Source organism: Pholcus phalangioides, unplaced genomic scaffold, assembly GCF_987345545.1.
Source record: "Pholcus phalangioides strain wild (caught in Gottingen) unplaced genomic scaffold, Ppha-v1.0 ptg000012l_1, whole genome shotgun sequence".
Classification (NCBI taxonomy): Eukaryota; Metazoa; Arthropoda; class Arachnida; order Araneae; family Pholcidae; genus Pholcus; species Pholcus phalangioides.
In genome coordinates this window covers 2,833,445-2,861,094 of record NW_028301605.1, presented here as the reverse complement: position 1 = coordinate 2,861,094, position 27,650 = coordinate 2,833,445, and the positions used below count along the sequence as shown (strand labels likewise).

At 41.3% G+C, this 27,650-nt stretch overlaps 2 protein-coding genes across 3 annotated transcripts in view; one reads left to right on the top strand and one right to left on the bottom strand.

Annotated features, from left to right (window-relative positions):
* The window catches only part of LOC149079144 (sodium-coupled neutral amino acid transporter 7-like), a 36,461-nt gene extending 32,463 nt beyond the window's left edge, over positions 1 to 3,998 (top strand). The window contains exon 10 of one of the 2 annotated variants that reach the window (XM_089240025.1): positions 2,590 to 3,998. In XM_089240025.1, coding sequence (XP_089096151.1) covers positions 2,590 to 2,768 — 179 coding nt within the window. In that variant the 3' untranslated portion in view covers positions 2,769 to 3,998. The remainder of the gene's footprint in view (positions 1 to 2,589) is intronic. The other variant, XM_089240026.1, reaches the window with a different exon arrangement.
* A 1,764-nt stretch (positions 3,999 to 5,762) lies between these two features.
* Positions 5,763 to 26,901, bottom strand: LOC149079143 (ionotropic receptor 93a-like). Its single transcript, XM_089240411.1, has 10 exons — positions 26,755 to 26,901; positions 23,822 to 23,920; positions 20,920 to 21,099; positions 17,762 to 17,868; positions 15,962 to 16,052; positions 15,717 to 15,872; positions 14,428 to 14,590; positions 12,756 to 12,973; positions 11,030 to 11,310; positions 5,763 to 6,039 (listed from the first exon to the last, which is right to left on the bottom strand). The coding sequence occupies exons 1-10, from the start codon at positions 26,899 to 26,901 to the stop codon at positions 5,763 to 5,765; spliced, it is 1,719 nt and encodes a 572-aa protein (XP_089096537.1).
* Positions 26,902 to 27,650: the final 749 nt, after the last annotated feature.

Genomic DNA, 27,650 nt, shown 5'->3' with positions numbered 1-27,650 from the left:
AAGGGCTAAATTTCTCCTCAACTAGAATACCGATATAGTTTATTTTAAGCTATTTCGAAAGGTGTTGCGGTGGGATTTTTTTTGCTAAATTTTAACCGATTGTAGCTAGAAGGGTGTTTGCGGAACTGGCGATTGAAAATTTTGGCAACAATTCGGTTTTCAACTTTGCCAATCTTTCAGTACTTGTAGCTCGTTAGCAAAATCAGATGTCAATGAAATTTATGCCACCTTGTAGATTTTTTTTTACTGTTCTTTCCAAATATGTGCTTAGTTCACGTGTAAAGCTCACAGAAATGTTAAAAATTTTGGGTTTTTCAGACTTGAGCAATTTTCCCCATAATCGATTATCTATAATAACTATAATACCATAACTCGAAAACGGTCTGAGAGGACAGGATTCGTAGGTTGTTTCATGTTTCACTCGTCTATCATCCTCTTTCGTTCGCAAAACATGTCACGCTCACCCTGCACACACGTAAGAGCGAAAAAGAACACGTAGGGTGAGGGTGGAAAGAGGACTAAAAACTCTCTTATCTATCACCTTATCCTCACTTTATATATTACTTTTTCTTTTGATATTTTTTTTCTTTTCGCCCCTTCGTTCCTCCATTATGCGGTTAGGTTAGGACAAGGTTATCAGATTTATCACCGAATCGTTAAATAGAGATAATCCAAATTTCTTGCCAAAACCTTGAACGTGAAGTGGTTGAGCTGAAAACTAAAAGTAAATAAGTAGAGGAAACCGCTGGTCGAGGATATCAGAGGAAAATAAATATATACCAAATAACAGGCTATGCGAGCACTCACAATGGCTGCTCAAATTGGCGTCGGAGGATACTGTTGCACAACTGACACCGGGAAATGAAGGAATGGCGCATCCTGTCACAGAGGCCTGGTGTCGAGTCAGCAGCAACAGGATGCCGCAAACAAGTATTTCCACTGAGTCCACTGCTGTGACTAAGAATTTCAAGTAGCCCCAGAAGAAGCAGTCCAGTGGATTCAGGTCCGGAGAGCGTGTAGGCCATGCCACAGGTCCACCACGACCAATCCATCATCACCCATCATCTGTTGTTGGGCTGTTCGTCCGTTTCTAACATCGTTTCCGACTAAATAATCATAGTTCGACCAAAGGTTCCATTCCGAAAGTTATTTTCTGCACTTGTACGATCACTCCTAGAAATTTGTCGGTGGAGTTCCGGACCACTGAGTTAAGCTAGTGAGCATAGCAATAGGGAGATATCCCCCATTTCGTGCAGTAACGCCGCACCACGTATATACATATTTGTTATACGACATGTGAGGTTGTGTGTGGTCCTTCTGTCCTTTCCAACAAATGATCACCGCGTTAGAGGTTCCACTGGAATAGTAACGTGGTTATTTCAATGGTTTTACGGTATGGGCCTTCTGTCCAGGGACCCCTTTCCTCAATATGGGGAGGGAGGGGGGGGTTTCCACGGAGGGAAGGGAGCTTCCAGTGGGGTTTATGAGATTGGATAAGAAAACAATTAATATTCATTGTTTTCAATTTTTTTTTTAACTAAATAGTGTTTTATAAAGGAGTACGTACTCTACCTTACTGTCACTGGAGGTCCAGGAAACTATTCTTGACACGAGGGTTCGTGGAACGCGAAAGTTAATTGCCCCTGCCTTAACAGCATATTTCTGTGCACGGCCATCTTAACAGTATCATGGGGCCATCAGGCCGAGCGATCCCCTGAGGACCCATACAAGTTTTTCATCGATTGCTAATCAGAGAACGTTATTTACCAACTGTTCTCCTTGACCCTGCCCGGATAATATTATGATATTCAGGTCTTCTTAATAGCACCATGGGGGCCCTCGTTTAAGGTGATGCTTTGGAGCCCTTACCACGCTGAAAACATGTCTACAAATAGTCATATTTAATCTTAATCCAATCATACCTACCAAATCTCATTATCATGAAGAGCCCTATGCAACTGAGGTTCCCCCGGCCGTGATGGGTAGGTCCATGAGCCATGATGGGTCCCCTGATAAAAATGTGTCCCTCATGACCCTGATTTTGCTATGAAAATAACCTTCATTGCCTTTATTGTGTGAGAACGACCCTCATTCGCGTGAGAATGTCCCGATTGTGCAATGTTGTACCGTTCGCACGTATACCCAATTGTATCATGAGAATGCCCCTCATTACCATGATTGTGCCATGAGAATGTCCCTCACATAGTCGGATACAATGGAAGGGCGATAAGGGTGATCGCCCTCCTCGTACAGTAGAAAAATTGTATTATTGGCATAGGTGGGAGGGCTGAGGTAGACATTCGTCCTCCCTCCTTTATTCGAGGAGCCCGTATCCGCGTACGGTCTCTCATCACCCTACCTCGTGCAATGAGAGTTCCCCTCATTGCCCTGATTTTGCTATGAGAATGTCCTTCGTTGTAATGATTGTCCTGCGAAGATCATTCTCATCAGGGCCTTTGGATAGACGGACATATTTATCAATATTCGGCAGTTATTCATAGAATATTTTTACTTCTAAAATACCTAAAAGCAGCCCAAGTTCATTCAAATGTTCGCGCTTATTGAATTGATTTTTTTCTTCTATTTTAGGCATATGTTTGATGAGAGTCATCATGAAACGAGATCCAAGTTACAGCCGCCTGAAGAGTAAACTGCTGTTAGCGTGGGCAATAATCATCATAGCGTTCGGTTTCTTCAGTATGGGAGTCATCCTGGTGCAAACGATCATGTCCAAAGACAACGACACGAGCAATCGCTTATGCTCATGAATGGATACTATAGGATATAACATTCATAATAACTTTTCTCATCGAATTTTCTTCATCGTCCATACGGAAACTATAACTATTACGGGAGGGGGGGATCTTCCCATAATGTAGATCGAGGACCGTAATCGTGCTATTTGTACACAACGTTATTTATCGGTTCCTCGTGTACGAAGACGCGTAGAGAGAGAGAGAGAGAGAGCGCAGATGTTTTCTTGCATGAGAGTTATTCATGGATTTTCTTGAACATTTTGCGGATTTTTCCATGGATGTTGTTCGGAATTTGCATGGGCTTTATATGAAACTTTTTCGTGAATTTGACTAGCTTCCGTGGATTTTGTGGGAGTTTTTCAAGATGAAAGACGACCACGTGAGATACAGGGTGTTTCAGAAAGGACTCTCTAACTTTGCAATGAAGTAACTTAGAAGCAGAGTGAAGAAAGTCGGAATAAGTATTGATTGGCACGCCTAGAATTTATAACAACACCGGTTAGGAAAATTAATTAAAATTTTAGCTAACCGATGGCGCCACTGTCGTTTTGTATCGCATCTTACCTTTGTTTCTATTTTTAAGGTCGTTCTTTGCTGCCAGAGTCCTCAAACGCTGCATCACCTTGAATAGTTAATTTGTGAGGCATACGCAGTTACGCACCTTGCAAGAAAGTTGTTTCAAACTTCACTCCACTTTTTTCATGCCTTTGCTAGGCATGGAACGAGGGCCGCAACTAGATGCTTGGTCAGCCGGGGAAAGCACGCATTTTGGCGCCCACTTATAATGTTGAAGGAGAGGTTAAAGAGTGAAATTTGCGCCCCCTCTAGTCCGGCGCCCGGGGCACCAGACCCGTCTGCACCACCTAGTTGCGGCCCTGGAACCATTTAAAATCCACCGTATTGTGATTTGATTTCCATGTGTGAGAAAGACAATATCATCAACTGATCAAAGAGACATTGCACCGAGACTGCGGCACCATCTATTAACGAAAATTGTAACTGATTCGGCAAGACGGTGTAATTGGAATTCCAGGCCCGACAATTTAACTGCATGTTTCCTCATCCTTTTCTCTATAGTGAATCGCCTGATAAATATTAAATTATGTCATGAGATGGCGCTGTCTTCGCCGCTTGCATCTGCGCATTAGCACGACGCGCCATGGTGTGACGTGTTGGTCGATAGTGTAGCATAGCCACAGGTTTGTCTTAATAATCCGTTTTGTAAATAAATCTTATAAGTTGATTCTCGTTCTTGAATGGAGTCAGATAATTAACGTCACCATCGCATCATTTTCATCACCAACCAGAACACGAAATATCTATCATTGTTTCCAAGTTATGTCATTTCAAAGTTAATGAGTCCTTTCTGAACACCCTATATATCATATATGCTCAACCCATGGCCCGGGAGCCAAGTGTGGCTTTCGGAGTCATTTTATGCGGGTCCGTGACCTGAAACCTAATTTTGTAAAAGAGAACTGAGTGACACGTTTTTAGATCACTAAGGGCCGTATTCACCGACATGGTTTAAACTGTAGTCACAATTTTTGGATAAGAGATCAACGCAAATTGGTTAAAAACCTGAATTTAATCAACACCCGTGTCGATCTCTTATCAAAAAATTATGACCAGTTTAAACCCTGTCGGTGAATACCGCCCTTAAGTGACCGGCGGCACATTTCCAGATCACTCAAGTGACCTGTGACGTATTTATAGAACAATCAAGTGATGAGTGGCACAATTCTAGAGCACTTAATTGGCCCGCGAAGTAGTTACATGTCCCTCAAGTGATTCGCGGCGCAGTTCCAGATAACTCAAAATGCCTACGCCAGTGTTTCTTAACCTTTTTTTGCCCGTGGCCCCCTTTGAACCATATTTTTTCTCGTGGCTCCCCTGTCTTACCCAGAGTCTTCAACTCTCATCTAGAAGCAAGATCTTTCATACGTATTGAATTTTGCAAAGAAGATTGGCCTCCAGACCACTAGCCTAGAATTTATTGATCTCCCCGCTAGTCCGAGTTCTATTCAGGACTGTCTCAACATCATGGGCCTCCCTAGGCAAAGTGATGCTATGGTAGTCCATACTCAACTGGAAATAAACAGACCACATTATTCCCACTTATTTTCAAAATTAATTGTACTATACAAAATATCATAAGGTGGGGTCACTTATGGACTGTGGGGCCACTGGACATGACCCCTCACAAGAGTGGGACTGGCAGAGCTGCAGCCCGGGGTCTGATATGGTTTCCATCATTTTTTGTTTCACACACTAAATTTAATATAGAGTAGCCTGCGAAAAACCCCATCTTAGGGAACTTGTTGCAAAATGTAGGCGGTGAGGCCCGGGTGGGCCCTGGTTTTATGGGTGGTTTTGTTGGATTCTGTAAGTGTATAGTCACTAATATAAAAGCTTTATTTCTTCACACCTTAATTTTTCTTCTCAGCTCTCTGCAGCCCTCCAAGCCATCTGTCATGGCCCCTTTCTCCATTTTCTTCCGTGGCCCCCTTGAAGTATCTCAGTACCACTAGGGGGCCATATGACCCATGGTTGAGAACCACTGGCCTACGCCATATTTTCGTGTGACCAAAATGGCCCGCGCTACACTCCCAGATCACTTAAGTGACTCGTGGTGCATTTACTCAACTTTAGTGGTCCGTGACACATATACAAATCACTTAAGTGGCCCTTGACACGTTTTCAAACCAATGAAGTGGCCCCGCACTATCCTAAAGGTTGAGCACCATTTTGCTATGTATATGAATTAGATCGACATATTGATATTCCCGTCTCTGGTTCACGAGCCATGCTTTTAATTCTGATATTTCGAGCTCGGTTCCTTGATGGATGACTGCTGCCCTCTAGTTGGGGCAATTTTAATAAAAATACATTTTTGCCCTACTTGTGTTGATTATTTTCTAACGTACTTGCATGCAACGATTTCAACATGAATAAATTTCCCGTTCAAGTCTAAGGAAAAATCTACGCACTTCACAGAGTTTTTATTCATATGTAGCCATCTACATTGTCGTTTGGAGCGCATTCTTCCCTCAAGTAGAGTCTTACGAAGGACGCGATCCTTCTTTTGACAAGTTCGCAGGCGAGCAAAGAAATGGCCGCGGTGAAGCCGAGCACCAACAGTCCGAAAGCTCCTTCGACATCGTCCAGATCGACTTCTGAATAACCCTGTATCGTTGCCTTCACTGCGAAACATTCGCCGAATTGCTGACCGTACTTCGTCTTCCAATAGTCGAGGACACCACTCTCCCACATGTCGAGAATCCTTTGCAAGTAAAAGAAGGCACACAATTATTTGAACCAGTGATTCTCAATTGGTGGTGCCTCGGCCCCCAAGGGGGTCCATGGATCAATTCTAGAATTATATTGAAAAAAAATTAATGCTACTGTATATATACAGGGTGTTCTGTCAATGGACCGACAAACTAGGAGGGTTGATAGTAGGCATGAAGAGGAACAAAAATTGCGATGGAACATGGCGTCGCAAACCACGTTGAGAGGGTGAAAATTGCGAAGAATGCATGCATGTTCTGAGAGTCCAGAGGAAACGAAAGGTGGATTTCAGTGGATCGCTGAATGCGTACGTGGGTTCGCTCGTCATATCTGACGTAAGCAGCGTCGAGAAACGCATGCGCTGGGGTAGGATCACTCTCTGCGAACGACGTAAATTGACCGTTATTGCGGTAGCAAGCACGTGTAGCAGTTAGTTGTCGGTTTCAACGAGAATCGTGGTGGCTGAGTACACGAACGAGGAATACGCTGATATGCATCTGATTTACGGTCGAGCAGGTGGCAATCTACTCATAGCGCGGGTGGTCGTCGCTGCGGCAGATATCAAAAGCATATCTGGTATCTTCGAGCGCTTCCGGGATTCGTTTTTACGTCGTTGTATACAGTGCAATGACACCATGTTCCGTTGCAATTTTGTTCCTCTTGATCCCTACTAACAACTCTCTGAGTTTGCCGGTCCAGTCGGTAACAGAACACCCTGTATGTTACTGCCAAAGTCCGAAGTGCGACCACTTCGTGAATCGCAAGAGTTGTGGCCAAAGTCGGAATTGCAGAAATGATTCGGATTTTGGCCGGCCATTTCGTGAAGTGGCCGGAGATTCCTGGCCAAAGCTCGATGTGCTGATGGCAGGAGCCAAATCCATTTTTTTAATCGCCAACGCGTGATATATGTCTACATATAACAGCTGTATTGGATTAGCTCCATGTGTCGAAAGAAAAAAAAGCGAAATTTGAGAGGAAAAAACTAAAAATAATTATGTGGAAATATATAGTTTTTTCTGCCAAATTTTTGGGGGGAAATGATTACCGCATCTTGACTGCGGTTTGATGGATTGTCATAACTAACATGGATCACCACGAAAAAATACGCATATTTGACGATGATCCCGAATCATGTCTTTTGTTATCGGACTTTGGCCAGGGATCACCAGCCCCTTCGCAAACTGACCGGGTCATTATTTAACGAAATCTGACAATTCGCGAAGTGACCGGCTCCGTTGCAAATTGGCCAATTTCGGGCTTTGGTAGTAATATATATACAGGGTGTTTTGTAAGTGCCAATACGCCTTTATCTCATCAAACGTTCGTCGTAGAAGTATGATTCCAATTTAAAAAATGCTCAGAAGCTGTTCAAAAACTAGCTTGTACCAGTTTTGAGAGTGTAAATACAGTGCGTAACAAAATTGAAAAAAAATCTAAATTTTTATACGCCCCCCCTCCCCTTATTTCCAATTGGAAAGTGGTTGCCCTGTATCTCTTGAAACCAACAGTAAAAATTCCACGTTTTAAGTGCAATATTCGCTGAGCTATTAGAATTCAAAAATCGGGGGAAAAGTTATGAAAGAACTAACGTTCAACGCTCTTTTCCCTCCTTCATGCTGTCCTTTCCCAATTTTTTTCCAATATTTAAATTCAAATATCTCGGTGAATGTTTCCCTAGAAACATGGAATTTAGAGACAGGGCAACAGCTTTCCAATTGGAAGTTAGAGGTCAATTGGACCGTATAGAAATTTAGATTTTTTCTTTATTTTGTTACACACTGTATTTCCACTTTCAAAACTGCTACAGAGTAATTTCGAAAACCTGCTGAGCATTTTTTGAATTGAAAGTATACCTCTACGATGGACGGTTGATGAGATAAAGCCCGCATTACGGGACACCCTGTGTATAAATAAATTACTTAAAACGAAAAGTTTCAATTAAATTAATGCACAAAAGCACCGCTTCAACGTTGGTAGACAGCAGTAGTAATATGATTTTTAAAAAACTGTGCTTGTGTGTGGTGCCATCTCTTGCCAGGAATATGGGAAACGTTGTTTTAGTTCTTTTACAGTCCAACAGATGTCATTGCTATCGCATCACATCCACCAGTACGATAGTAATGTATTCCCCACATTGTTCCAAAACATTTTTTCGCTCATAGATGGTCGTAGTTTCTGCTGCTAAATGGGGTTCCCTGGCAAATATCAAGATTGTCGAGGGAATGCTTGGCAACCACTGATTTATACGATTCGCAGATAATCTCAAATAAAAACTACCTTGAGTAGGCTGACCATATTTCCTCGAGAGAGAGAGAGAGAGAGAAATACGGGTAATTGGGATTCCAAATAAGGGACATCGCCAATTATTGCCAAAAAAAAGACGCCAAAACTAAACAAAGATACCAAATATTGCTGAAATTATGGAAAAATCAAAATGGCGGATAAAGAAGCATTACTTCAAATCGCGTTGGGATTAAAATGCATTCCACACAAAAAAAAAACGTCCACTAAGACAAATGTGAGAGATTAATATTCTTATTTATAGTTGTAATTATCGTAGTATAATTTACGAGTTGAAAAATAATTTCAATCTTTGACTTCAATGAAGAGTAAAGTTCAAGTAGGCTTCGTGCAAAAAACGGGAAAAACTGGGACACTTTTCCCAAAAAGTCGGGATGGCCAGTAAAACAAAAAAATACGGGATGTATGGTCACCCTGAATTTTACATGATAAATATCCTCCATGTGAATGGATTCTTTGAACCAGTGGTCTTCAACATAGTCAACTCCGCTTATTAGAATTACTGATGATGTTATCATTCGGGCATTGTTATCACTTGTGCAAGGAATGGATCAATACCATAACATGTTTTTAGTTATCGGGACTTGCTATCAAATTCTTCTCTGTCGAAAGAATGTTTTTGCTGAAAAAAAATGAATTCTGAAGCTAAAGTTCAATAAAATTTAATTTTTTTCCCGTAGGTTATCGTTATCAGTCTGCAAACCTATGTAGGAGACCAGAAAATGTTCTCTCTCCCCAAACAAAAACATTTCGGTGCATAGTGTCGTGACCAGTCCATAGTATTCGCTATCACCTATATACACGTGGAGCTGCTTTCGCAATTACTTTCCTATAGTGAACACTAACTAATCTATAACGAAAAAAATGTTCTTTTCAGTTCTTGGTCAGTTTCTTTCAGTTGACCATATTAAAATTTCTTTTTCAGAGTGACTTTTTCAAAGGATCTATGATATATATTGTGTGCATAAAAAAAATACTGTACAATACTGTAACGGACACCCCTCAGATACAGTTACCCCTCTTTTATGGACAAATAATATTTCCCCTTGTACAATAAAAGAATGCATTTCAAACCCCTGATTAACGGTCATCCCTCTTTTGCGGACGAATTTTTTTGTCCCGCCGGTGACCTTAAAAGAGAGGTTTCACTGGGTATTTTGAGATATACATTAGACAGTTTAGTTCTAACGGCTTCACAATAGCTGATTGGTCCTCCCAAAGGTCCCCTTTTAGAACAGAATACAGTGAAACCCCTCTTTTGTGGACACTCGCGGAACAAAAAAAAATTGTCGTAAAAGAGGGGTGACCGTATCGGGTGAGGGGGGTCCTGTTTAAATTGTATTATATCGACTAACAACCTGTTTAAATTGTATTATATCGAATAACAATAACAAAGTTCTCTATTTGAATATGAATGAAGTTCTGACAATATGAGATGCGTTTAAAGTTATGAAAATACATAATTATTGCATGGATACGCAATTGAAATTGCAAAAGGAATACTTTACAAAGTTTTAGCACTGAATTTACATGTTTTGGAAAAACTGATGAATCGATGTTTGGTGGGTTTTGCCAACAGCCTCTGTAGTAGGTCTCCGCGCGAAGCTCATGACGTCACTGAAGAAGTCCATTTCACCTATAGTCTTCGGATATGCTGAAAAAAAGGTAAAAAGATCGCATGCTTCGGCCTGCTATATCCAATCGCTAAAAAGATGAAATAACTTCTCCCGTGACGTCACGAGTTCCGCGCGGAGATCTGATATGATTGGTGTTGGTTTGTTTGCTGAGTGTTTCAACTCCTTCAAAATGGATTTCAAGCTGCGAGACTAAATCCAGTGATTTTTCATTTTGCTTACAAGCGATTGGCAAGAAATTCGGATGATTTTTGTTTGACAAATCGGCGATAAATATGGTAACCTCGTCCTAACCTAACCACATGTTAAAAAAGGAAAAATAGAAAAGTAAAAGAGGAAAAAACACACGAAAGGAAAACAGTATAATGCTTAAGTATAAGTGAGATAGATATATATACTTATCTATTATAATCATACCTCTCCCCCTCTTTCTTATCTGTAATACTTACAGAAAACAGAGTAGGTACGAAGTAAGAGATTTCTCTTTTCACCCTGATCCACCTGTTCTCTATTGCTCTTAGATGTATATAGTAGAAAGATACATCACTACATCACGGAGATAAAAAGAACTACTTTTTTTCCGTAGGGTTGCAACAAAGCTTCGCGGTGATGAGGAGAGAGGAAAGAAAACAAAGAGAACTTTTTGAATTTGTTCCACTCGTGTTTGGACGCAATATTACGTCCTTGATCGTAAAGTGGTTAATAAATGTACCGTGTAGACAATACATTGTCCGTACAGGGGTTTTAGTCCAATTGAACGAATGATTGAAATCGTGTCCAATACCGTATCTGAGGGTGACCGTTAAACAGGGATTCGAAATACGTTATTTAAATAGGCTTTAAGCCGGGAAATTTTTATTTGGCCGTAAAACAGGGGTGATCGTGAGGGGGGGGGGGTTTACTGTACAAAAAAAAAAAAATTTCAATCGTTACGGACTGGTTCCTCTAGATTAGAAATTTCGACCAAGCAGAATTATTGACCATAGGAACTTACTTATATATATATAATATATACTTAGAAGTGAATGGATGGAACACCAAACTTACTGTTCATCGACATCTTTCACAAGAGACGAGCCCCGTCGGAATCCGAGGGTCGCGTCCATCCTGGAAAACCTCGCTCTGGCAATAGTCACCCGACACCTCTTGGTCTTGCTAAAGTCTTCGGCAATCATCTCCTGAAGGTGATTCACGTCGTCGATGTATACTGCTCTGCCGGTAGCTACCGAGGAAATAATATCGATCCCGTCCGATCGAATGATCATGCTTCTCGCAGAATTTTCCAGAAACTTCTTGCGGATCTTGACGTAAGACTCTAAATTCGATTTCTATAATTGGTTTGAAGAAAAAAAAATTTCTTCAAACGAGTGCGAATCTCTTCCGCGATTGAAGTAAAACTTCTTGGTTGTAATTCAAGTCTGATTGACTAGATTCTCACCTCGTCTCACATTTATCTCTTACTAGTCGCAAGATATCGAAGCGTGTGAACACGCACTTCTTACCACTCCACCCTAACTCAATTTTCTTTTGTTCCAAACTGTGTTTACGCCCATCTACCATCTCTAAAGGGGACGTTTTACAATTCCAGCGGCGTCACGGGGGTAGGGAAAGGTAATGAGCTGTCTTTGTCCGATACAAACCGCAAAATGGTTCAGGCAACCGTTTTTAAGGAAAAGGAAAGCTTCACTTCCGTTTGCCCGTTTCACTTTTGTCATTGCGGGAGAGGAAAGGTTACGGCCTTTTCGTTCCTCCGTTTCACTCTTGTCATTGAGGGAGAGGAAAGGTTACGTTATTTCCGTTCCTCCGTTTCACTCCTGTCATTGAGGGAGAGGAAAGGTTACGTCATTTCCGTTCCTCCGTTTCACTTTTGTTATTGAGGGAGAGGAAAGGTACTCCGTTTCACTTTTGTTATTGAGGGAGAGGAAAGGTTCTCCGTTTCACTTTTGTTATTGAGGGAGAGGAAAGGTTACTGCATATCCGTTCCTCCGTTTCACTCTTGTCATTGAGGGAGAGGAAAGGTTCTCCGTTTCACTTTTGTTATTGAGAGAGAGGAAAGTTTATGGCATTTCCGTTCCTCCGTATCACTTGTCATTGAGGGAGAGGAAAGGTTACGTCATTTCCGTTCCTCCGTTTCGCTTTTGTTATTGAAAGAGAGAAAATTCTACGGCATTTCCGTTCTTCCGTTTCACTTTTGTTATTGAGGGAGAGGAAAGGTTACTGCATATCCGTTCCTCCGTTTCACTCTTGTCATTGAGGGAGAGGAAAGGTTACGTCATTTCCGTTCCTCCGTTTCACTCTTGTCATTGAGGGAGAGGAAAGGTTCTCCGTTTCACTTTTGTTATTGAGAGAGAGGAAAGTTTATGGCATTTCCGTTCCTCCGTTTCACTCTTGTCATTGAGGGAGAGGAAAGGTTACGTCATTTCCGTTCCTCCGTTTCGCTTTTGTTATTGAAAGAGAGAAAATTCTACGTCATTTCCGTTCCTCCGTTTCACTTTTGCTATTGAGGGAGAGGAAAGGCTACGGCATTTCCGTTCCTCCGTTTCACTCTTGTCATTGAGGGAGAGGAAAGGTTGCAGCATTTCCGTTCCTTCGTTTGACTCTTGTCATTGAGGGAGACGAAAGGTTACGTCATTACCGTTCCTCCGTTTCATTTTTTTCTGAAGTGGATCTGAAAATTCACTACCCCGCCTAAAGAAGTTTCACTTCAAAAAATTGTAAAACATGAATATTTCCTGCAAGAAAGAATGCAAAAAGCCACTGTCAAAACACTTACTCTGAAGTCCTCCAAAGCTGGGCAACCCTCGTCTATGAGTAGGAATATGCGATCGTTGTTTGCCAGGTCCTCGAGCGACTGAACGATCCACCTCGATTCAGGGAACGCAAGAAACGCGATAAGATTCGCACTGTAAGTAGCCACGATGACCATCACAGCCATCCACCATGATGAAAGGACCAGGCGTGCTGAAACTGTATCTGGTAGGTGTACACAGCCTTGAAAAAAAAGTCAATTTTTTGAACATCCGAATGGTGTCTGTAGACTAAATCAGTGCATCTCAGCTTCCTTTCATACGTGTTTTCTCACCCAAGTCACATACGCATTTCAAGTAGTGCACAAGCTTCCCGCAAATTTCTAAGAAAGAGGAAGCCTCCTCTGGATTTCCCCCAGGGGGTACACACGCATCCTACTCATTTCTAGGAATATACCAGCCTCCTATATAACATTTTGTGGATACATACGTGTTTTAATAAATACGCTTTCTAAGCATTTCTACGAAAAAGGAAGCCTCCCAAGCACCAAGCTAGGAAATAAAGCCTCCTACAGGTTTTCAGGGCATACGAACGTCTTCTAATCATTTCTAGGAATACGCAAGACTCCGTTAATATATTTTATGGATACGCATGCCTTCTAAGCTAGGGAAGCCTTCCTTTCCAAGAAAAGGAAGTTTCTTACGGATCTACGGAAGTAGGCACAACTCCAACTCATTCTCAGTAATAGGAATAAGCAAGTTTCCTACATCACTATTTAAGGGTACGGTCGCTTCTAAGCATTTCTAGGGAAAAAGAACTGATTTCCAAGGGGTACGAATGCTTTCATTTCTAAAAGTACGCATATTTCTTATACCGCATTTTATGAGTACGCACGTTTTCGGAGCATTTCTAAGAAAAAGGAAGCCTTCTACGGATTTCCAGGGAAGTACGCAAGCCTTCTAAGGTATAGAACGCTTGTTATTTCTACACGCGCTTTCTTATTTCTTTTCTAGGAAGAAAGGAAGCTTCCTACAGTTTTCAGGGGATACGCGCCTTCTACTCATTTATAGGAATACACAAGCCTCTCCTATATCACTTTCTACAGGTACGCACGACTTTTAAGCGTTGCTAGCACTGTAAAGGAAGCCTCCTACGCATATTCAGGGAATACATGCACACACACACACCTTCTAAGCATTTCTAGGGGAAAAGAATATCTCCTACGCATTTCTGAGGGTACGCACGCCTTCTAAGAGTTTCTAGGCCAAAAAAATCTTCTCGGCTCTGAATTTCTGGGGGGGGGGGGTACATACCCATTTTACTCATTTTTAGTTAAAAGGATGCTTTCTACTGATTTCGATCGGTACGCATGCTTTCTAAGCAATCCTGGGGGGGGGGGGGGAAGAAAAGCCTTTTATGGATTTCCATGGGGTAGGCATGCCTTTTGAGCATTTCTAAGGAATGCCTTAAGCACGAAAGTTTTAGAACCACTGGATTAGTTATGAAAGCGATTTCATTTTTCTACCCTAATTTACCTACCGATTATACTGTACATGCATAATCACCCTGATTCAGTCTGAAAAGTCCTTCCGAAGGATAATGGTCACCACCATCTTCACAAACAAATTAAATGGTTTTCATTGTGAAATTTAACATGATATACATGGTCACAATCACATGATCTGAATGATAATTACTTTGCTGGACGAGTCCACTGAATATACACCACAAGCAGTTCTGGAATCGGTGCAATCCGTAGGCGCCCATGTTGTTGGGATCTTTGTAGCCGGAACTCATGCCGTGCATCTTGTACAGGAGGCAGCTTATAACTAGCCCGATGAATATTGTGGCCAACCAAACCTGCAAGAAACGAAGCACTGAATTAAAAACGATCATGGCCACTAAAGCGTGTCTTAAAAAGGGCCCAAGTACTTGTGGGGCAACGTGTTACTTGGAATAAATGTTTACTTTTGACTTAGCCTTGATTTGCGTATTGACACTAAAAGAAGTTTTCGATACGTTACTGCCAAAGCCCGAATTAAGGCCAATTCACGAAATGGCCAAAGTCCGATTAGAAGAAGTTGTTCGTACTTTGGTCGGTCAAGTCACCTGATGGATGAAGATCCCTAGCCAATGTTCGACATGCGGATGCAAATCTCTCTTCTTTTTTTTCATCGCCAACGCTATGTAGAGTAGCTGTATTTGATTAGCTCCATGTGACGAGAGAGGAAAAAAAAGAGAAATTTGAGAGAAAAAACTATATTTATACAGGTTCAATATTTACAACGAAATTGGCCAATTCGCGAACTGGCTGATTTCGGGTTTTGGCAATAACAGATGCATAACTGCTATGACAGGAATACGAGAATTTGGTATACTGAGCGCGGGAAAATACGGGAAACAGCCAATTGCCACCAAAAATGACCTCTAAAGACAAGGCAAAACTGTCAATTATGACTGAAATCACTGAATAATTGCTGAATGGCTGGGAAATTAAGCACTACTGCGAATCACGGCAAATGGAAAAGTGTAATTAATGAAAAAAAAAATCATCGTGACAAATATGTGAGATCAATACAATATTAATTCGCATGGTATGTTCTCGCGTAGCCACATGGCAGCTGAGCAGGCCATGTGCGCCCACCGATAGATGGCGCCTTCATTCGTAACCTGACACATTAACGGCAGTAAACTGCGCATAATGATAGTGAAATAGTAATAATAGGTGCTCTAGCTTCCAGACGTGGATCCAGAGAGAAGGATCGACCCCCCCCCCATCACCTTTCTCCTTCCCGAGAACCTTTTGTCTCATAAAATATGGGACGTATGGTCATCTGATAGGCAACATTCATCAGGAAAACTGTCCCATCCCTAGTAGTCCACTTTTTTTGGTTTTGGTCACCCATCAGGTCGGAGCCCGTGTTGTATATCCATAAAACGCAGTTTGAATGTCGGAATTGATCAGCTGGTAGTATGGAATACGAACCTCTGCCTTGTAAGGTCTTAGAAAGATGTAGGTCCTGGGAGGTTCACTCGGCGTCGCTACCATGATCCCGTAGTACACAGCCATCACCGAAGTGCTGAAATCGAGAAATTCAGCTCGTGTCGGAGTAGATGTCAGGAAGGGTATTATGTCAGCTTCCTGGAACGGGAATCGACATGAAATTTTTTTTGTTTCGAATTCATCTAAGCTTGAAAAGAAGTACATATAAGGAAAACTAGGCTACTCACGCCTCTTATGACCATCCCTATAGCCCCATTCCAGTCACCGTTTTCGTTCCTGAAGCCCCATTCCTTGTCTGGGGGCTGCACTAACTTATATCTGAGAAAGGGAGATAATTAGTTGAGATACAAAAATTTCGCAATCGCAATAAACCAATAATTTTGTATTCATCCGTAAAAATATTTTTTAAATCAAAAAATTTGCATTCATCTACAAAAAAATATTTTTTTAATCAAATTTTTTTATGCATCCGCGGAAATGTTTTTCAAATGAAAAATTTTGCATTCATTCACAAAGTATTTTTTAAACGAATAATTTTGCATTCATCCACAAAAATATTTTTAATCAAAACTTTTGTATGCATCAGTGAAAATGTTTTTCAAATGAAAAATTTTGCATTCATCCACAAAAATATTTTTTTAATAAAAATTTTTGCATTCAATTCGCAAAAACTTTTTTCAAACGAAAAATTTTGCGTTCATCCACAAAACATTTTTCATATGAAAAATTTTGCATTCAGAGGCAAAAGTATTTTTTTAAATCAAAAATTTTGCATTCATCAGCAAAAATATTTTTCAAATGAAAAATTTTGCATAAACGAGCAAAACTAACGACACAAAGAACTACTATGCTTAGTTATAAGATCCAGAAAATTCAGGCGCTCAGCAAAATTAGTACCGTATTCCCCGGCATTGTTCAGCACGCCGAAAAACATCGAGCGAGACCAGAATGCCGGCATAATGACGGGAAATTGGAATCACATATATTCTGGAAAATTCTTAAACACCTTTTTTTTTTTAATCCATTGAATTGGCTCAATGCATACTGCGATTTTCATTAAACCTCGCTTTTCCCGGCATGCCGGGAACGAACCAGACGTCAATATTAGAAGATATCTGTTGTTCCCCCCGCCCCCCACCCTCCGTGTTTGGCGGCATTTCGGCCAACGCAGGGGAATGCGGCACTTACTTTCGCTTTTCATCATGCGCGGATCCAGGGGGGGGGGGCGAGGGGCTGATGGGCAAGAGCCAAAAAATGAGGGGGAAAATTTGTCTGTCACGTAAAATACGGGACGATTCAACGGACCTAATGGTGTCAGTCTCCACTCAATCCGAATGAGAATATGTTTGCCTCAGCCCCCATTCGGAGCTGGAAATATCTGCCTCGACTTTACTCGCAGCTGATGGCGTCTGCCTCCACGTCATTCCCAGTGCCATCACTCCATTCGCGTCTGTTTGATTTCATTCGCAGCTGATAGTGTCTGCTCGATTTCGTTCGCAGCTGATAGTGTCTGCTCGATTTCGTTCACAGCTGATAGTGTCTGCTCGATTTCGTTCGCAGCTGGAGATGTCTGCTTCGACTTCATTAGCAGCTGAACAGGCCTGCCTCCATTCATTACATGCTCCACGTCTGCCTCTACTGTATTCACTGCTGAAGATGTCCGCTTTCACTTCATTTGCAGCTGGAGATACAGCTTCGGCTTTATTTGCCGCTGATGGTGTCTGACCCGGCTTAATTAGCAGCTGAATATGTGTGCTTCTGCTCATGAGCGGATCCAGTGCCGGAGGGGGCGATGGGGGGGCCAATCGCCCTCATCCGTAATGTATACGTCCCGTAAAATATGGGACAATTCAACGAACCTAAAGAATAAATCGCCCCTCCCACCACATCGCCCTGGACCCGCGCCTGCGAAAATTTCGCATTCATCGCATGTGTTTCATAAACACAAATATTACACAATAATGACGCACCTTGAAAAGAGATAAGAATCTTCATTTTTATCGAATTAAAAACAGTTTTCAACTAGCCTGAAATGCAACTTCAGTTTCAGAAATTCAAGGATCTGCTTCGTGACACATTCACCTAAAGTCACGCCACCTTCCGGATTCTCTTGGATTATCAAAAATGGTGGATACTATATGATATAGAAATGAAAAACAAATCTCATATATAGGCCATTCTCGCAAAATAGGACAAAAAAAAAAAAAATGTTTAGGGACACTTACCTGCTAATGAATGAAATATACAGGGTGTCCTGTAAGCGCTAGCACGATCTTTATCTCATCAAATAAAATTCTCTGATGCCAACAAAGAAAATTCCGCGTTTCTAAGTGCAGTATTCACAGAGATATTCAAAAAACGGGGGAAATTTGGGAAAGGGCAGCGTTGAATACGGGTAAGGGGGCCGTTCAAGTATTACGTCAGCAGATTTTTAGTCATTTTTGACCCCCCCCCCCGCACCCCTTTGTCAGCAGCTTAGAATATTTCATATCTTCAAAACAAATTGGTTGATGACGTATGCAACCTTCAACGCCCCCTTCCTCCCTTGTCAGCAAATCCGACCCCCATGCTGACGTGATACTTGAATGGCCCCTAAATCCGTTTTACTCGCACTGAACGCTGTTCTTTCCCAAATTTTCCCCGTTTTTCGAATTCCAATATCTCTGTGAATATTCCACTTGGAAACATGGATTTTTTTTTTCTGTTGGCATCAGGGTATACAGGGCAACAACTTTCTAATCGGAAGTCAGAGCACAGTGGTACAGGGTAGTTTCTGAACGACTGTTGAGAATTTTTTTTTTTTTTTCAAATTGGAATCATATATACCTCTACGACGGACGTTTGATGAGATAAAGGCGGCATCATCACCACTTACAAGACACCCTGTGGAGCAGTGTTTCCCAAAGTGGGCAATATCGCCCCCGGTGGGCGACGGAATGGTCCAGGGGGGCGATAAAAGCTTCAGGTTTAACATAGGATACTATGAGTTCGCTTGAGTAGGGGGGCGATGAGAGAGAAAAAAATTCTGAAGAAGGGGGCGATGGAACGAAAAGTTTGGAAAACTATGCTGTAGAGTAAAACCTCATTAAGTCGTCACTCATGTTTTCGAGAAATTGTGACGATTTAAGCGAAGTGCCGTCAGTTTCAATGTGCATAGGCCTTCAGTTTCATAGGCCTTCTTGGCCAGTTTGTATGCTGACAATAGGGAATCAGCCTAAATTCAACTCTGGTCTGGTCTGGTAGTTTCAATGTGCGATATTGTAAAAATCGTATAATTTTAAAGTAATATAAAATTTATTAAAATATGTATTTATAAAATTACAACATTAGCAGAATTTGTAGATTAAAAAAAATACAAAATTTTTACCCTTTTTTGTGAGCTTCAAGTACATGTTTTACTTATATGGTAGAACACACTGGTACGCTTATCAATAATTCATGATACAAATGTAGGTTCAACTCGAACACGGGCCCCGCTTTTGACTTGAAAAAAATGTGTTTTTTTCAACAAATATATTTTGTTTAAATTTGAAGCCTTAAATTAGAGGGGGCCTGGGCAGAAATGGAGTCCAGCTCAAATAGTCTCTAACGTTTCTAGAGCTATTGTTTTTTTGTAGTCGGCAAATGAAACTTCCACAGCGTAACTTTCGTCACTAGAGCTGTTCCGTTTTGGTACATCAGGCTTTTATGGTCACTTTTGAACATATGGCAATGATGTCACACATTAAGCTCTTTCTTTAAAGGATATAATATGCTCCTCCCTTTCAAACTTTTCCATAGCGACGAGTTAACCGAAATCAGCGACGACGAGTAAACGAGGGTTTAATAACATTGTTATCTATGAAAGTTAGACGGGACCGAAGGAAAATGACGACTTAACCGGTGTGACGACTTATTAGGGTTTTACTGTAGTCCGCAGTGAAGTTTGTTGAAAATTCATGATGAAAAAAATTTATTTAAATATAACCATGTTTTTTTGAGATAGGTAGGTAAATCCAACAAAGCATTTTTACCTGTTTCAGCACTTAACGTGGTGTTTATGCTTGACACTCGCAACATGTTCCATGTAAACCTCTCTTTTGCGGACCCCGCAGGACAAAAATATTCATCCGTAAAAGAGGGGTGACCATTAATAAGGGGTTTGAAATGCATACGGTTATTATACAAGGGAGAATGTTTCATTTTTGGCCATACAAGAGAAGTTTCCGCTAAGAGAGGACAATCAATTTTTAATTTGTCGTTCTGTTGCTAGAGCACGAGTTGAATTCTCAAGTCAAAGTCTTTAGGGGCCATTCAAGTATTACGTCAGCATCGGAGGGGGAGGGGTTTCGGATTTGCTGACTTTTGATGGCAAGGGGGGGGGGGTTTGAAGGTTGATTACGTCATCAACCCCACCCTTTTTGAAGATATGAAATATTCTAAGCTGAAATTTTGCTGACGGGGGGGGGGGGGGGTCAAAAATGGCTAAAAATCTTCTTACGTGATACTTGAATGGCTCCTTAACGATCAGCGGTTCTTAACATAGATTCCTGTACATAGATCCCCATATATCCGTAAAAATCAGTCCCTATGATTCGGGGCCATCGCCACGTTGGCATATTTTGTTATAATTATGGCCATTTATAATTAGCCAATTCTAACGATCAAAAGAATCTGAATATCGATATCTTAGTGATCCATACATAAGGATATATAAAGATCGGCATATAAAGGCCGGCCAAAGCCCAGCGAAAGCACGAAATTTGAACTTTGGCAGAATATGGGCCGGTCAGTTCGAGAAGCGGCCAACTTCGGGCTCTGACGGTGACATACATGATGTAAATGTGTTTTATGTATTGTATACTTCACGTTTTAAAATTTTATTACAGACAGTCCAAGAATATAAACGTTTTTACGAAAATTATGTAAATAGTTCTTATTTATCATTTATTATGCCATTTTTCGCCGGGAAAATAGCATTCCTCTGTAAATATCGCCAAATCTGAAACAAAGCAGTCTGGTGACAGCTCTAATAATTTGGCGACGTCATAGCGCCAAAAGACTAGGCCGGATAGTCGAGATTCTACTGTATTTAATATGAACTGCTGGAGGCACAATTTAGATCGATTTCGTGAGAACTATCCATACATATTGACTTTCCGTATAACGCATAATTTACATTGAGATTGTTTCTTAATATTTTCACCTCCAATACAGCAATCCTCAGAGTCAGTCCATGGAAATCCAACGCCTCGATCCTTAGAAAACCTAGTTCCGACCATATGGCTACCGGTTTGAGAGTCTGGACCCCGTTAGTGGTCGGTGCACTCTTCCATATTGTGTATTCATCATTCGCACTTCTCCGGCAGCATCTTTGCAGATTTAACTGTAAATGCATAAAATTCATGCTCAGCTTACCTATATGATACGTGAAGGTCGATTCTACAGGGTTCATAGCAAAGAGGGGGGTTGTGGCATTTTACTGGCGAACCGTTGATCCTAAAGGCATACTTCCAATTACAAAATTTTTTCAAATAACGCATAGTACTCAAATATGTTATTCATGTTTAAAGGGGTCGTATAGTTATTAAAACAAAAAAATTAACTTTTTATACAGCCCCGCGTGCCCCAAAACCCAGTTAGAAAGTTGTTTCCCTGCCTCTCTTGAGGCCAACGAAAAACTTTTTCCCCGTTCCTAAGGCAATATTTACTTCGAAAAACGGAGGAACAGCTCTAAATGCGGAAATTTTTTTGAAATGAACCATTTTTTACCCGCATTCAACGCTGTTTTTTCCCCCAATTTTCCTCCGTTTTTCGAATATCTCAGTGAATATTGCACTTAGAAACATGGAATGTTTTTAGTTGGCATCAGGAGACGCAGGGCAACAACTTTGTAATTGGAAGCTAGAGTATCGGGTGACCTCATAAAAATTTGTATATTGTTTATTTTAATTACTAAACAACCCCTCGAAACATGAATGGCATATCTGAGTACTACACGTTATTCGGAAACTTTTTCTAATTGGAGGTATATCTATAGAATAAACGGTTCACCTGTAGAATTCCATACCCCCGGTTGTTACGCACCCCGTATATGAAACCTGTTCAAGTGGATTTATTTAGATGAGAGGTTCTTGACCTTTTGTGTTCCACGGACCCTTTTTGCCACGAGTGCACAACCTCTTTCTCACGACCAAGAGGGGTTCCCGCAAAGAAACGTATCCACACCCACAACACGATGAATACCTAAGGCTGAAAGCATTTCCAGGATTCGAATACATACGAGATATCGCCTGTTACCGCCGAAATGTTATCAGATTCCTGTCTATTGCAGAAAAAAAATTGTCACAGGTAATTAAAGTTGCTAATAACAGCCAAAAAAAAAAACTGTTAAAGGTAATTAAAGTTGCCCGTCACAGCCAAAAAAATTTGCTAAAGGCATGTTAAGTTGCCAGTTAGTTAAAAAAATTGTCGAAGGCAAATAAAGTTTCCAATTACAGCCAAGAAAGTTGTCAAAGGCAAATAAAGTTTCCAATTACCGCCAAGAAAGTTGTCAAAGGCAAATAAAGTTTCCAATTACCGCCAAGAAAGTTGTCAAAGGCAAATAAAGTTTCCAATTACCGCCAAGAAAGTTGTCAAAGGCAAATAAAGTTTCCAATTACAGCCAAGAAAGTTGTCAAAGGCAAATAAAGTTTCCAATTACCGCCAAGAAAGTTGTCAAAGGCAAATAAAGTTTCCAATTACAGCCAAGAAAGTTGTCAAAGGCAAATAAAGTTTCCAATTACAGCCAAGAAAGTTGTCAAAGGCAAATAAAGTTTACAATTACAGCCAAGAAAGTTGTCAAAGGCAAATAAAGTTTCCAATTACAGCCAAGAAAGTTGTCAAAGGCAAATAAAGTTTCCAATTACAGCCAAGAAAGTTAAAGTTTCCAATTACAGCCAAGAAAGTTGTCAAAGGCAAATAAAGTTTCCAATTACAGCCAAGAAAGTTGTCAAAGGCAAATAAAGTTTCCAATTACAGCCAAGAAAGTTGTCAAAGGCAAATAAAGTTTCCAATTACCGCCAAGAAAGTTGTCAAAGGCAAATAAAGTTTCCAATTACAGCCAAGAAAGTTGTCAAAGGCAAATAAAGTTGCCAGTTGCATCAGAAAAAATAGTCAAATGCAAGTGAAGTTGCCGTCCATTGCTAAAATTGATGGGAAAAAATCACCAATGAAATGTAAATGACTACTGCAAGTCGTAGAGTAAAAAATGTAATTGACCAGAAAAACGTATATGTTTGGCAAATATGCGAGATGAAATATACATTTATGGCTATAATTAATTATGATAGTCGTAATTATCTTAATTTAATTTATAATTCATGTAAATAATCTTAATTTTTTATTTCAAAACCTCAAGTAAGAGCCTCTTTGAAAATAAGGGAAAAACGGGACATTTTTGAGGGCCAAAATACCCTTTTCGCTACCCGTTAACTCTCCCCCTACACCAAGTACTACTGTGTCTTTAAGTCACTCTTTTAGTCACTCCCACGCCCTCTTAATCACTCTTTTGCTCATTCACGTGCTCGCAAATAGGTCAGGGGGCTCTCTAACTGTGCGCCACGGTGCCCTGGCGTGCCTCCAACCTCCGTCAGAGACGCCGCTGGTGGAAAAAGTTTGAGAATTTCTGCTCCAGGTCACTCACTGACCTAGTTCTTTAATCAGAGGCGGACTTATTTAGGGTTATACAAAAATTTTGCTGCCCTTCTTCCATTCCACTAATTTTCTTGGCCACTCATTCCTCAAATTTGCTACCCCACCTGAACTTGCCGTCGTGGGCTATAGCCCTCCCTGCAAATACGCCACTGACGTTGGCGTCATTTATTCTGGATACATGCTAGTGTTAAACTCCAGCAGGTCGGTGAGAATAGTAAAACAATTTCGCGGTAAAAATGAGAGAAATAATTGGCATAGCTGCAGAAAATGAATAAGTAGGAGATATAATTTGCGTCTTTTAAATCGTCTCAATAAATTCAATCCAACAGGTTTTCATTTCGACCCCCAATAATAAATGTTATTTTAAAAACAACATCGTTTTCACGTGTGAAAGCTATTTGGTCTCTCCATACTGATGCTCTGGACAAGATATCGTCACCGATGACCTGCATCTCTTCGGAAAGAGGATCGCACGAATGAGAAGAACGTGCGTGTGAACCGGTTGGTAGAACCTGAAAAATTACATGAAAAACGACAAAATTAATTAAAGTCTGATTTCTCATTCTAGTAGAGATCAATTGAGAAATATTGAACTATATACAGGGTGTTCCGTAAGTGCTACTGCGGTCTTTATCTCATCAACCGGCCATCGCAGGGTATAGTTTCAATTTGAAAAAAATGCTCAAAAATTATCTTGTACCATTTTTAAGAGTGAAAATATAGTGTGTAACGAAATACAAAAAAAATTAAATTTTTACACGGTTTCCTTGTTCTCTAATTTTCAATTGGAAAGTCGTTGCCCAGTCTTCCCTGATGCCAACAAACAAATTCCATGTTTCTAAATGCAATATTCACAGAGATATTAGAAAAACGGAGGAAATTTGGGAAAGAACAGCGTTAAATGAGGGTAAAACGGTTTTTTTCCCCGCATCTTTAACTTTCTGTTCTTTCCCAAATTTCCTTCGATTTTTGAATTCAAATATCTCAGAAACTAATGCACTCAGAAACTTGGAATTTTTTTATTGGCTAGCCTCAGGAAAGACAGGGCAACAACTTCCTGTCCTCCAACTACCTGGAAGTTAGAGGACTAGGGGAACCATATAAAAATGTCGATTTGTTATTTTGTGAGACACTGTATTTTCACTTTCAAAACTGGTACAGGTTAATTTTTGAACGCCTTTTGAGCATTTTTTAAACTGAAACCATACCTCTACGACGGACGGTTGATGACATAAAGGCGCATCAGCACTTACGGGACACAACCTGGATATTCTACTACTTAACCGACGCATGCGCCTCGTACACATTCCTCGACGAAATTTCTAACGAATTAGTACATGGTGGAATGTTGTGAGTGCATGTGTGTGTGTGGGAGGGGGGGGGGGCTAACGTATTTGTGGTGTCATAATTCTGTTTGTTTCGTGTTCTTGCGGATGCTGTCATCTGGCTTGAAGTAAAGATGGCAAATGCTCGAATATCCATGTTATATGTAAGTACCGTCTTGCAGGTCTGCCTGCCTGCGGAGAGACTTTTTTTAAATGGGAGACCGACTACCATTTACGCCTTGAAGTTGGAAAATCGCAGAAAACCAACTTCAGCCAACCACCACTGAGCCGCCGACGGGGTTCGAACCTGGATCCTCACGATGAGAGTCCAGCACGAATACCCCACGACCGCACAGCGGCCCATGAAGGTTACCGAATATTGAATTGACTCGCTTCACATCTCAGATATCAAAGCGTTTCCGCAAAGGATGGGTGCATCGGGAAATTTCTTCTTTTTTAGCACCAACGGGTGACCAAAAAACTGCAAATGCCTCGCCAACGGCGGAAGGCTACTAATGGTCCACGAATTCGATCCCGGGAAAGATATAGGTTCTCTCCCTACCGAACCTGAGGCGACTACCGATAGATGTCCCTCAATATGCTCTCGCCGGAAGTTCTCTCTGTCAAGACGAGGATAGAAGTATAACACGACTGTACTAAAGTATATCTCCGACACAATTCGATCGTTAGTAAATTGTCTATGGCGATATGACCAGAGTTGGTTGTGCGATAAAACTACTGCTACTTATAAACGTACATATACCTCATAAACATTCCTCTACGGAATTTCTAATGAATTGGCGCATGTCGGAATGTGCATTCTTAGCGCACGTGTGGCCCTAATAACATATTTGCGTTGTCGCAGTAGCTGAAAAAAAACCCTATTCTGCCTTCGTCTTGAACATCGGCAAGAAAGCCGTCAATAGTAACGTAGGTACTACCTTTGTCTGTGGTTTCGAGCGTCAGTGGTTTCTGCAGCTGCAGCACTAATTTCCAGTGGAATATTTATGTACTGTATGGTCAGGGCCGGATTTGGGCAGAAGCGAAGGGTGCTATCTTACCTGGCCACAAAATATTAGGGCCGTAAAGCTGGATTTTATTGCATTGATTACGTATATTTTACGATAACTGCTTTAAAAAGCCAGAACTTGAGATTCTATTGATTTATTGGCGAAAAATGTATCGAATAAATATATATGACATGCCCCCCCCCCCACATCCCCAGATCCTTAATTAAATGGGACCTTGATTTTTGACAGAAGGCCAGACTAAGATTTTTAGCAGGCTCCTAATATTGATTTTCAAAAAAATTTTTAGTTTTCAATACAGTGAAATCTCGATGAAATGATACTCTGCGGTCCAAGAAAAATATCGTTGTAGAGGGATTTATCGTTATATCTAGTGTCGTTGTAGCGAGATTTCACTGTATTGGAAAAATATAAGAGCGATACCTAAGCTCTTTTCCCCAGAGCCCTTTCAGCCTTTAAATGAAAAGGAGGTAAATAAAAAGAGGCTCTCTAAGCCGGTCACCCTTTCAGACTAGAAGTCACCTGCGATTCAAAATCTTATTTCATGTATTAGACATTACTTTGTTTTGCATGTGTCTCGTTGCCGCTAGGCTCCTTAAAACTACTCACACTATCCCATGCCCCCCCCAAGGGGTGGGCTGGCAAGACTCCAGCCCTGGGGCCCGGGACGATTTTCATTATTTTTTGTTTTTTAACGCTATAAATCCATCATACAAGGGCCCGTGAAAGTCTAGTCGGGGGGCCCGCAAAAGATTCCAGCCTAGGGACCCTACTCCAGGATGTGGGGGCCATGCACTATCCAGTCGTTAAGACGGCCTTGCTTTCTGGAACCTTCACGGAAAGGTTCTGTTGACGGATTCGAATTCCAAGACTCTTAGCAGGTTCCTTAAATTGAATTTCGTTGGATGTATAGAGCAATCTTGCACCGGGCCGCTAAATGACCAAGTCCGGCCCTGTGTGTATGATGAAGGAAGAAACAAAACGAAAAACTACCTCTATCGCGACAGGGCATTCTTCCAACGCCACTCTGTCACTACTGATGACGACTATATCCACTTCGTACGTTGTGACGTTCCGTAGGCGTCTACGCCATTTCTCCGGCGATGCCTTGACTAATATCTTGGTCCTCTTGTTCTTCATGCCACTACGCAGAAGCTGCAATGGAGATGAATGAACCGGTGAGAACTGAAATTAGAAACTGGGGACTTCAAATAGTGGTCTATTTTACGGGGTATGAACTAAGAACACAAGATTGAGAGAGACGGCTTTTTCTCTTCCTAATATAATGTCAAGTAAACAGATATTTTCTGGATTTTATGCCGAGGTGAACTCTGAAAGAAAAGTCATCTGGTCTCCACCGAGACTATAAGGGCCTCCTCACACGGGCGATACTTAAGTCTGGCAACTGATAGGAGACTCCGTATCCAGCGGATCGATACGTACATTTCAATAGAGCTCCTCACACGAGGATATTGGAGTATTGGAGACGAAATATCCTAAGCAACGGAGTCACTCGGCGACTGGCATGCTAGTCGAACAAGTCAACATTTGTTGCGCAATCGCTTAGCATTCCTTCATATTTTTGTCGGTCTAGACCAGTGATTCCCAACGTGAGTGTTAACGCCCCCGGGGGGGGGCGATGGAATGTTCCAGGTGGCAGTAGAAGCTACGGGTATAACATAGGATTCTGTGTGTTAGATTGCGTTGGGGGGCGATGGGAGAAAAAAAATTTCTGAAGAAGGGGGCGATGGGACAAAAAATGTTGGGAAACTATGGTCCAGACCAGTGATTCCCAACGTGGGCGTTAACGCCCCCTGGGGGCGATGAAATGTTCCAGGGGGGTAGAACGTAGGATCCGATGGGTTGGATTGCGTTGGGGGATGGGAGAA

What these genes read in the sequence shown, in the direction of transcription:
- LOC149079143 (XM_089240411.1), bottom strand. Translation starts at nt 26,901, where the DNA reads ATGAAGAACAAGAGGACCAAGATATTAGTCAAGGCATCGCCGGAGAAA. An exon ending in ATATCTTGTCCAGAGCATCA is followed by an intron (nt 21,100 to 23,821) that starts GTATGGAGAGAC and finishes ATGCATTTACAG; the next exon opens with TTAAATCTGCAAAGATGCTG. An exon ending in CAGCTTTGGAGGACTTCAGA is followed by an intron (nt 11,311 to 12,755) that starts GTAAGTGTTTTG and finishes AACCAATTATAG; the next exon opens with AAATCGAATTTAGAGTCTTA.